This window comes from Monopterus albus, unplaced genomic scaffold (genome assembly GCF_001952655.1).
Source record: "Monopterus albus unplaced genomic scaffold, M_albus_1.0 scaffold39.1, whole genome shotgun sequence".
In the NCBI taxonomy this organism is placed as follows: Eukaryota; Metazoa; Chordata; class Actinopteri; order Synbranchiformes; family Synbranchidae; genus Monopterus; species Monopterus albus.
The window spans coordinates 4290007-4302172 of NW_018127919.1; the positions used below are offsets into that span (position 1 = coordinate 4290007).

At 38.5% G+C, this 12166-nt stretch overlaps 1 protein-coding gene across 1 annotated transcript; it reads left to right on the top strand.

The window, feature by feature from the left end:
* Positions 1 to 3700: 3700 nt before the first annotated feature.
* Positions 3701 to 4921, top strand: LOC109959477 (histamine H2 receptor). Its single transcript, XM_074527635.1, is given in 6 exon segments — positions 3701 to 3880; positions 3882 to 3989; positions 3991 to 4239; positions 4241 to 4328; positions 4600 to 4755; positions 4758 to 4921. Coding segments are annotated over 6 exon segments (945 nt in total).
* The last annotated feature ends 7245 nt before the right edge of the window (positions 4922 to 12166 follow it).

The window sequence follows — 12166 nt, forward strand, 5'->3', positions numbered from 1 at the left end:
TACTCCTCCCTGTTTCTTCTGTATATATGGAAGCACTGCTGCCAGTTTGATTCACACACAGAACTAATGACTCATTTTGACATGGAACCTTACTAGCAATGTTCTTTTCGGGACAAAGAAGGGTGGATGAGGGCAGAGAGGGGTAGATTGGGGTGTACTCATTCCTGCACTCAGGGTTGAGTGTCCTCCAGAGCAAGTTGGAGATGGGCTTCCCTGGGGATATGTAATAAAACAGAGCACAGTGGAGGAGGAAGGAAAGAGTACTGACTGACTGAGAGCAGGCAATTGCCTGGGGCTTTTTTATGGCCTTCAGTGTGGTATAATTCTTATTAATAATCTTGTGCAATATATAATTTCCACTCTGTTCTGTCCTTTTTGGTTCCTGGCTTCCCTCAGTCAAGTTCAAAAAGAATGACAAAGATTTGGGAAAGTACTGATGTTGGCACATGTTGTGCTTTCATGGCACAGGATTTGTACTGTGAATTATAACCTTAATCAACAAAAAACACAGCATCAGAAAACCCATGCTTTTTAAAAACAGATACTATCAGATACTTCCTTTAAGCCTTGAAGGAAAACAGTCCATACTGTAGCTGGTATTCAGTTATTTTATTGCCAAAGAGGGCAAATCATTTGGCTGACAAGGACCATGACAAGCAGCCATACATAAAAACACAGAATGCAAGTAAAAGATTAATGTACAGCGGATCAACAATGATTTTTACTTTTTACAATGACTTTACTGAACAGTAATTCAAACATTATATCACAGCAAATTAATAAAAAAAGAAAAAAATTGCCAGGGGAAATAACCATAACATTAAACAGAGAAATATGGGGGAGGCATACATGGGGAAGAAAATGCTTTTCATCTTGTGTTATCAGCAGGTCAGAGTTTTCATTTTCAATATATAGGAACATACTGTATCTCTACATCCACAGTACAGACTGTAACAAAATGTTACACAGATATCCATAGTCCCCAGAGGATAAATCCTAAAGATTACCTGGATCAAAGCTAATGGGAATGTTAGCTTCAGCTTCAGCTTTACATACCATTAATTACATGTACAGTCATAATGCTAACATTCTAAACTAATGACAAACAATATCCCTACATAACAACAGCTTGTTGGTAATGTCACTGACATTAGCATTCAACTCAAAACACTACTGTTGACTTTTATAAATGCTCAAGCGCCATAAATTTCCCTTCACCCCCACTGTATTGAATAGGAGGCAGATGTTTCGGAGGAAGGTATTGTATCTCAGAACCTCAGCAAACAGAACTGACACCATCTGCATGAATGATCTGACTTTTTGAGCAAATGTTATGCAAAGGTGCCTAATCTTTAAATTATTCACTGATGTCCTACACCATATGACAGGTTGATGTTTCAGTTATATAACATTTCTGCAAGACAACGTTTTTATAAGGGTAAACCTGCAAAGTGGCAAACTTAAATGCCAAAGAGAGCATCACAAGACACATTTCTTTCTGGAGTGTGTCAACTCAATGGCATTTGTGATCTAGGAAGGTCATAGTATACTGACAGTAGATATACTATGCCACACTTTGTGCATACTGATAATAAGAAAATATTAGCATGTTAATAACTAAAATTATACATGCTCAATGTCAGCTTGTTCTCTTGTTGCTATCAACATGTTGGTATGCTGACATTTAGGGCTGCTGTGACACTGACTGAAAATGCTTTTTAACTGACACATTATTTTTATTTTATTTTTATAAACGTTCTGTAATGCTTCAATAATTGATTAAGAGAAACCATTTTCTTCAATATTCCAGTGTAGCTGGTTACTAACTGTCAGTAACATCCAGAGGAAGAATATCACACTGTAATTGTTGAGTTCACATCAGTTGTTTTTTGCAGCAGTCATTGGTTGGCTTCAGTTTTAATAATAATTTATTGAATTATTTAAATAATAAATAAAGTTTTGATGTTTATGATCATATCCACACATACAGGAAATGTATGGATGTGTTGCTTAGTTATTCATTTGTTGCCTTTTCACTTGTTGCACATTGACAAGGTGTAAGCAAGCATGTAGATGACATGGTATGCTGCTCTGTCAAGCCATAAAACAAACTATATGTTTGGCATTTTTCAAGACAAATTATATGGATTTGCATTTTGAAAGTTATTTTGAAAGGAACTAAAAATTATAAGGGCATCGTTTGGTATTGTGTGTAGTTTAACTGTAAATTTTCTGCATATTATGCTCTTACCAGTTGTTAGTGAGAGTACCAGGATTTGATGTTAGACATTGTTAGTAATATTGCATAGTCAGTTTGTCTCTCAGTATTTTTATAATTGTATATTACTAAATACAGTTACAGTAAAAAATGCACTATACACACATCCTATGAATCCTCATTGGGTGTTACTGTGGCAAAGTTGCAAATGTTTTATCATGCTGCTCTTAGTGACCACTTTTTTTTTGGCATACTGTTAAATAATTGATCTAAATTGCTTGACATTAGTACCAAGTGTTAACATGTAAAAGGATTATACTGTATGTAAACAAACCAAAAGCAGAAGAACACTGTTGGACTGAGGAAGTGGATGTGTTTAACTCTTGGGTGTATAGCAACTTTATGGGATTTAGAAGATATAGATGCACATAAGTGAGTGGAAAACTGTACAAGTGTATTGTGTGATTGCTAACAGGAGTGTAAATGCTGAGGATTGAGACTCTCGAGTTAGTTTTATTTATTGATTTTTTTTTTCAGCTTACTTCTTCTAGTTTAATTGTGGTTTTTATAGTTTGTGGTTATTGGTGTAAGTGGAGAGTGTTTTGCCACAATCGGTAGTTAAAGTCCACAGTTTGGTTTTTCTGTAAAACAACCTCTAGTCTTACTAAGATAGTCAATAATTATAACAAATGCAAAGGAGAAACAAGAAAGAGGGTGTAGTGTAAAGAATGAGGAAGTCGACAATGTGAGAGTGGAGTGAAGGGTTGACAAAAGACAAAACATTAATACAGGAGACATTGTTCATTTCTCCTTTCAAACCATTGCGGTTTCTGTTATTTATGACCCTTTCATAACTTTGCCTGCATTTTTATTTACTGTAATCATGACAACAAAACTCTGGCATGCCTGTCACGGTAAGGACACTGTTTGAGGAGACACTCCCATGGGTCATCTCAGAGGGTAGGGACAAACATGGTTGGAGGACTTGTTGATACAAGCCAACCTTATTCCCTGCATAAATAATTTCTCTCTTATTTTGCCAATAAATATGGGTTCCTGCATTTACTCATTTGCTCAGTGAGTATTTTTGTTAATTTGATCTTTAAATAGCAGCTGCAGTTATATTATTTCATTAAATGGCAAAAGAACAGATGCTTTACTTTTGAAATACACACATAATTAAAGGTGAACTGTGAAATTTTCAAGTAATGACAGTGCTTGTTCTTCACAAGGGATAGTTAATTCAGGGGCTGATGGAACAGTGGAAAAAGCAATGACTGAGAAGTGCTATCCACTCAGGGATCTACTACTGAACCTGTTAACCACCACGCACAGGATCCGTGGAAAGCGCAGTCTGACAGAAAAGGTAAATGGCAGTAACTGAGCAGGTTCAGAGATAAGTTGATTAGCTAGTTAAAACACTTTCTACTTTGATGCCAACAACAGCACTGTTTCTGTCACCTTATGCCTGAGGTGGGCACCATGATCTCCACAGCTCTCGGCTGGCTGGCCCTGGTGTCTATAATCATTCTGAACATTAGTGGGAATATGCTGGTGTGTCTACCTGTGGGGCTCAGCCGTTGATTGTGGCGCACTGCTAACTGCTTTGTGGTGTCACTGGCAGTGACAGATCTCCTGCTAGGCCTGCTGGTGCTGCCCTTGTGCTGCCACTGTGCAGCTGAGCAGTGGGACGTGGCCTCTCAGAGGAGCCCTGTGTAACATCTACATCTCATTGGATGTCATGCTGTGTACATCTTCCATCCTGACCCTGTGTATGTGTGTGTGTGGATGGATACCTGGCCATTTCAGCTACCCTTTCATACTCCCAGTAAGTTACCCCATTGAGGGTGAAACTGTCCATGTTTGCCATCTGGGCCTTGTCATTGGCTATGTCCTTTGCACCCATCCACCTGGGCTGGAACACAGTGGACGACAGAGTGGAACACTTGCAATGGGGCATGTGGGATGAAGACAAGGAGGGACGTTACTGCCACTTTCAATGGAATAACAACTTAACAATTTATTTATGCTTTGGGCTTATTTTACCTGCTTCTGCTGCTTCTGTGTGGAATGTACTTTCATATATTCAGAGTGGCACAAGAACAGGTCAGTGCTCATTTTACAAAACATGCTGAGGTGAGATATAAAAGGTCATAACTTAAGGCATACATCCATTTTTGCTTCTTTCTGATGATAATTTATATTTGATAATATTTATATTAATGATCTGCATTTTGCTGGAAATAAACATTTGTAACAAACATTAAAATATGATTCCAAAAGTCCTATCCACTTGTAATGCATTATCAGATCAGGGTGTGAGTTCATCCCATTCACTATATCCTCTGGTCCTTTAATCTTTTCTTAATCAACCTTTGTAGGTGCAATGTTCTGTATTTGTGTTGCTACTTCATCATTTGCATGCACAGCATCAGCTGCTGCCATAGCCCAAGAACACAAAGCTGCAGTGACCCTGACAGCTGTACTGGGGACCTTTGTCTTCTGCTGGTTCCCCTACTTCACCTTTTTCATCTGTGTGGCCATAAAGGAAAAGACAACCCCAGTGTGTTTCATTATGTGGTCCTGTGGCTGGGCTATTTTAACTCAGCCCTTAACCCCATCCTGTATCCAGCCTTCAACAGGGATTTCCGCGAGCAAATTTTTACTTTGGGTCCCCCAGATGGGTTAATCTGGCAATGGTGAAACTGGTGTCCTTTCATACGGCTCATACATTTCAGTACTTTCAACTGACTGGCTGAGCATGCACAGTGAATGTGTTCATGTCTCCATGGTGCATGCCTCAGCTTTCACCAAAAGGAACAGGGCAGCATCTTCTGATGAAACAGCATATTTCCACCAGATGGCAGTATAAATTAGTGTTCACCCCACAGACTTGACATACAGACATAATACATGCACCTCTCAAGTTCTTTTCTTTGTTTTGCATGGTCTCAAAACAAAAGACTTGTTGACAGTGATGGATTTTTCAGGTAAGACCATAGCACAGGTTAAAAGAAAACATTCTATTACCGTATATGTGCAAGACTGCCTATGTGACAGCCCACATGTCAGTCACTGTGGGAGTACTGTATGTCCTCATAGGATTGGACTGATGGTTTAAGAGATGCCTGTGACTCATTAGAATGTAGTGAAGTTATTATATCCATAAACCCCTTAGAAATGAACTAAAACAGAGAAGAAAGAATCAGCTTTGGGATTTGGGAGTAGAAAAATAAGTAAAAACTAATGATTTAAAAAAAAAAAGATTTAATTAAGATGCATGATGATGCATAGTGAAGGTGGACTGTCCTCAGTACAAAGATCAAGCAGAGCTGGAAAGAGATGTGGACCTGTGTCATAAGAATTACTGAAAAATGAGAATAAAGAAATGACTTCATTATCTGCAGAAAATGAACTCATTATTTTGTTTTTATAAATTTGCATATGCATCTGATTATTCAGAAATTCAGGGTCACTAATAATTTTAAATAGAACATCTTTGCCCACTTGCTTTGTTTATTTATTGCTTACATCTATTTACTTGTTGTCAGAGGAATGTGTGTACATAGCCTCATACCGTACATTATGCAGCTGAATAGGAGGTGAGGTGGGTGGTGAAGTGTGAAGCTTGATTCCTTTTCTGGCTTCTTTATAGCTATGTGAGGCTGCAGCATTGTAAGGTTGTAATTGCTGCCACGGGATCTGATCATCTGGCTGGTGCTTGTTGAGTCACGTGTTCTAATTGTACCCAGTGGACCTGAACAGGACAGCAGTCACCATGGATAATTAAACAAATTTTTTCTGCAGTCTGCTTTGGAAGTCAGTTTTGTGGGGGGCTGTCAATTGGACTAAACCAAGCAAATGGAAGAACTACTTTATTCTGTCTAATATAGTGTGAATCTATACTTTTAATAGCTGCTATATTTTGTGGCTCATTTGTAATTGACAGATTTCTTATGTTCGTAGCCAACAGGCTGTGACATATACAATATTTACAACTTTAGATCTACTGTATCTCAATTTTCTTTGCGGATTCTGCTTTCTCAGCACATCTTTGTTGTTCCTATATAAGTGCCAGCTACAGAAAAGGCAGGTTCTTGTTTCTGGGATATTATAAAAGAAGGTTGAGAATTAGAATTTTCCTTCCTTTACTGACATGTTTCATTGCTGGTCACTTTATACTGCATATGTGTAGCAATGCTAGTTGCTTGACTCTATGGGAAGCAATGACTGTCTTTTGGTCAGTCCATCACTCTTGTCCCAGGCTGAAATATTGGAACAGTCATTTGATGAATAATGATCACTTGCTGAGACATGTATAGTTCCCAGGTGATGATTCTTTGTTTCTGATGAGCCCTCTGCTTTTCATCAAGCGTCACCCTAAGGATTTTGATTGGTATGACGTGCGATTGTGAAATATCTCAGCTACTATTACCAGTAGGTTGTTATTATGCTAACAGATGCTAGAATGTAGCATTTAGCATGCACTTCTGCAGAAAACTTGGCCTAATAGCTACAGTGCCTTGCGAAAGTATTCGGCCCCCTTGAACTTTGCGACCTTTTGCCACATTTCAGGCTTCAAACATAAAGATATAAAACTGTAATTTTTTGGGAAGAATCAACAACAAGTGGGACACAATCATGAAGTAGAACGAAATTTATTGGATATTTCAAACGTTTTAACAAATAAAACACTGAAAAATTGGGCGTGCAAAATTATTCAGCCCCCTTAAGTTAATACTTTGTAGCGCCACCTTTTGCTGCGATTACAGCTGTAAGTCGCTTGGGGTATGTCTCTATCAGTTTTGCACATCAAGAGACTGAAATTTTTGCCCATTCCGCCTTGCAAAACAGCTCGAGCTCAGTGAGATTGGATGGAGAGCGTTTGTGAACAGCAGTTTTCAGTTCTTTCCACAGATTCTCGATTGGATTCAGGTCTGGACTTTGACATAGCCATTCTAACACCTGGATATGTTTATTTGTGAACCATTCCATTGTAGATTTTGCTTTATGTTTTGGATCATTGTCTTGTTGGAAGACAAATCTCCGTCCCAGTCTCAGGTCTGTTGCAGACTCCATCAGGTTTCCTTCCAGAATGGTCCTGTATTTGGCTCCATCCATCTTCCCATCAATTTTAACCATCTTCCCTGCCCCTGCTGAAGAAAAGCAGGCCCAAACCACGATGCTGCCACCACCATGTTTGACAGTGGGGATGGTGTGTTCAGGGTGATGAGCTGTGTTGCTTTTACGCCAAACATAACGTTTTGCATTGTTGCCAAAAAGTTCGATTTTGGTTTCATCTGACCAGAGCACCTTCTTCCACATGTTTGGTGTGTCTCCCAGGTGGCTTGTGGCAAACTTTAAACGACACTTTTTATGGATATCTTTAAGAAATGGCTTTCTTCTTGCCACTCTTCCATAAAGGCCAGATTTGTGCAGTATACGACTGATTGTTGTCCTATGGACAGAGTCTCCCACCTCAGCTGTAGATCTCTGCAGTTCATCCAGAGTGATCATGGGCCTCTTGGCTGCATCTCTGATCAGTCTTCTCCTTGTATGAGCTGAAAGTTTAGAGGGACGGCCAGGTCTTGGTAGATTTGCAGTGGTCTGATACTCCTTCCATTTCAATATTATCGCTTGCACAGTGCTCCTTGGGATGTTTAAAGCTTGGGAAATCTTTTTGTATCCAAATCCGGCTTTAAACTTCTCCACAACAGTATCTCGGACCTGCCTGGTGTGTTCCTTGTTCTTCATGATGCTCTCTGCGCTTTAAACAGACCTCTGAGACTATCACAGTGCAGGTGCATTTATACGGAGACTTGATTACACACAGGTGGATTCTATTTATCATCATTAGTCATTTAGGTCAACATTGGATCATTCAGAGATCCTCACTGAACTTCTGGAGAGAGTTTGCTGCACTGAAAGTAAAGGGGCTGAATAATTTTGCACGCCCAATTATTCAGTTTTTTATTTGTTAAAAAAGTTTGAAATATCCAATAAATTTCGTTCCACTTCATGATTGTGTCCCACTTGTTGTTGATTCTTCACAAAAAATTACAGTTTTATATCTTTATGTTTGAAGCCTGAAATGTGGCAAAAGGTCGCAAAGTTCAAGGGGGCCGAATACTTTTGCAAGGCACTGTATATGTTGTAGATCAACTTACACACTGCCAATAGAACATATCCCTCAACACAGTTCAGCAAGTAAGTAAGTTATTTTGCAGGGAAGCAAAAGAGGGAAATTTGTCTTAAATGGAATAACTTTGAAAGATAGTGACTTGACCTAGCTTAGTGGGATAATTGAAGTTATAGTACATTTGAGCCTTGGATGATCTTAGAGTGCATTTTTGCACAGAAAGAGGGCTGTGCACCAAGTACTTAGCTTCAGGCTAAGTGTGGCAACCGAGAAAGATTACATCAACTAAGACCTCTTCTCACTTACATATGGGCAGGTCAGTACTGTTTTAAGAACAACATAAAAAAATAATCCCCAACTTATCTTTAAATTTCACTTTACTTCACACTGGTTTAATTTGCAGGGGCCATAATGCAAGTGTTAAATGCAACTGCAAAACAACTTACTTACTTTTAGACTGCCATTCTAATGTTACATTGTGTTAGAGTTATTATGTTGCTGTATTTATTTTGTGCACTGATTTGTTTAAACCTTATCTGTCTTCACCTGCAGAGTTTGTCTGTTTACAAAGAAAACCCTCTTAATCTTGACTGGAATATTAAAAAAAATTATGACTTTCATATGACTGTTCATTAAATGGCAGAAGCCAAGATCCTTTACTTTTGAAATACATATACTGTACTGTTTTATGAGTCACAGCCAAAACGTTTCCATGTACAGTATACTGTATGTGTTGTTGTGTGTGGGTGTGAGCTTTTGCATGGGTCTAGTAATAAAGAAGCTATTGGCTTTGCCTCACACTAGAAATTTCAGCTCCACTGTTGTTAATTCTCATTGTTTCATGTGCAGATGACCACTAATCTCCTGCCTAGAGGTCCAGAAGAAGGTTTGTCTGAGCATGCTCAGTGTGTGGGCTTTGGAGACTTAACATCTGAGTGTGGCGAGCAATGCAGTGCCACTGCAGGGGTCAGCTGTGTGGCTGTCTGCATCCAGCAGCTGTTTTTATACCATACAGTGGAACTCTGCGGCTTCGCTCTCCAGAATCTTTGATTTTCAAAGCTGAGCAAGTCAATATTACTGAAAACATGTAGCTTATGCTTGAAGTCTTAAACAACCCATTCTTGTTGTTTCTTCTACTCCAAGACTTAGCTTCACTATGGCAACAATACTTTCCACAAACAAGAGCCAACATTGTTTTTTATAAGTTTATTTATTAATATCTTCATATCACCATGGACACTGGCATTTCATGTTTTCTTTCTCCTAGCCTTTTTTCTTTTGTGGCTCTGCTAGTGATATTTATCACAAACTGTATGTGGCACGGTATTGCTGCCAACATGATTTTAAAAAAAGCTGCTATTTTGAATGTTATGTGAAATCAAATTTCATTTTTTTTATCATGTGGGCAGCAATATGCTATCACAGTCAACTGCTAGCATGCAACCTGTTTTTAGGAATGTGAATTATGCTGTGCTTAGTTTCAGGTAGTTTACTGGGCTGCAATTTAATACCTGATGTAGTATGTAAAAGATTTGGGCCATGGTCTTGGTGAGGGGCTACATAAATAAGTGAACAGTGCCACAGAGAGAAGAACCCAGGAGTGATGCATGAAATTAGACTAGTGAACTATCAAGGTTATATGTGTGTTGATATTGCAGTCCCTGTTAATAGTCTCCACCGGGCAGATATTCTTATAATGAGTAGGCGGATGCAAGAGTGAATTAATATGCCAGCAAATTACATTCTGGATACACCAGGTGCCTTGCAACCAAGGTGGAAAGTAGTGTATTATATTTACTCATAAATCTTTGGGGTACAGCCTATACACAGCACAGAAATATACCGATATCTGCACAGCATAGACAGAAAATACATGGGCTTATCATTGAACCAACTCAAAAACCAATATTTGATGGCCTTGGTGCCTTGTGCTGTTGCTCTTTGTGTTCTTTGTTGCAGGTTGCAGTCTTGCAGTGAGGTGACTGAATAATCAGAAGTACCTGGTCATTGCTCTCAAGCCCATAAAACCTCACTGGCTTATGGTTTGGGGTGCTTGTCTATATGCCACGCACCATACTGTGTTTTGCATGGGTCTGGCTTTTGGTTTTCTTTAGCAACTACAACATGCACCCATTCTCATGCATTCACACGTTCCTTACACTACTTACACTGACTTCTACACCCCATTATCATTTTTTATTATGTATTTCAATCCAGCAGAGTGTTTCTCCTTCTTTTGTGGCCTATGAGTCAGTCATAATTTCATATACTGCATAAATACATTATAGTGGTACTTTTACTTGAGTAAAGCAACTTGGTGCTTCTTCCACAACTGCCTAGTAGCTACAAGAGAGCCATAGATTTTCATGGCTAAATAAGATGCTCTTACAAAGGCATAAAAAGCTTGTTCAGTAATGCTACCTGTTATTGCTTAATATAATTTGGAGACTGTTTCTATGTGAAAAACTGGTAATACAAATTACAAATGATCTTTTTAAGGCTGACAGGCAAATATTAAACACTGCACTGCCACATTTGACCTCATCCACAAGAGAGACTCAAAAATAGATTTAGAATGAAAAACATTTATTTTCCCTTTTTGTTATTTTATTAGTGTTTATAATTGAACTGTAATTACTCACATCTTGCACATACTTATCTTGTTCTAGACGTATGGCCAGCACTGTGCTATTATTTTTACCCTGACACTTTGAGGAAAGTCCTCCTCTCATGGGGCCTAAACAGGATTAGGTGGACAAGCACCTCAAGTCACTAAAGCTATGGTCTTCCTTTAGCTTTTTCTTAAACATGTGGCATTTAGAGTAGAGATACTATAGGATGCAGACCTTTGAAAATGCCATGCTGACTGTGACTGCATGGCGAAATAGACTATAAACATTAAAAATAGACAAGACAGAGGATGAGGGCTGGAAAAATAGATGAAGGAAGCGCTGCGTCATGCTCTCCCCAAGCATTTCCCCAGTTCAGTGGAGTGAGAGACAAAAAGCAAACTGCAGGCTTACATAACCTGTTTTAGAGTCATTTTGTCTCTGGGCAATTGCTTGCATATGTGTGAATGTGGCACCAACTTTTTGGCTGTGTTTCAAAAATGATAGCTTATCATTTCTAGTGGGTGCCTGATCACCAATTTGAAGGAGAGAATTGCTTTTCCATCCTTTTTATTTTTCAATTTGCTGTTGATTTATTTCCATAGATATAAATTTGATTTTACTTGACATATGCTAAAATGTATGCATTATATTGTAGAAAGAAATCTTGTTATCCCATACCCACCAGCACAGGTCTCCATCTTTTCATGTAAAAGGCAGAGACCTGATGAGTATGCATTATTATCCACAATACAACTTGAATGCCATATTGTTTCAGATAAAAAGTGAACATATTATTTCAAAGAAACTACCATCGGCATTTTTGTATGCTGAACAGTCAGGTTTTTTGAAAAGTTGTTTTGTATAGAAAAACATCAGAAATGTCAGTATAGCCCTAAATATTCGTTCAAAATTTACTGATTTAATACATATACTGTATTAGTGATGTTTTCACTAGTTGGGATATATTAAAGTGATAAATATTGTGTAATTACAGTAAAAGAGTCACCAACCATAAACTCTTTTTTTTCCTCTTTGTGCACCAGTATTTTTACAGAATCAAGCAACTGTGTAGACTCTAGGAAAAAAAAGGTAGGGAAAAAACAGTATTAGCCAGACTGAGAATGAGAACCCACAAATGAAAGACAAGAGGAGGAAGCTGAGAAGAGGGAGGGTGGGCTACTGGTGCAGTACAGATCT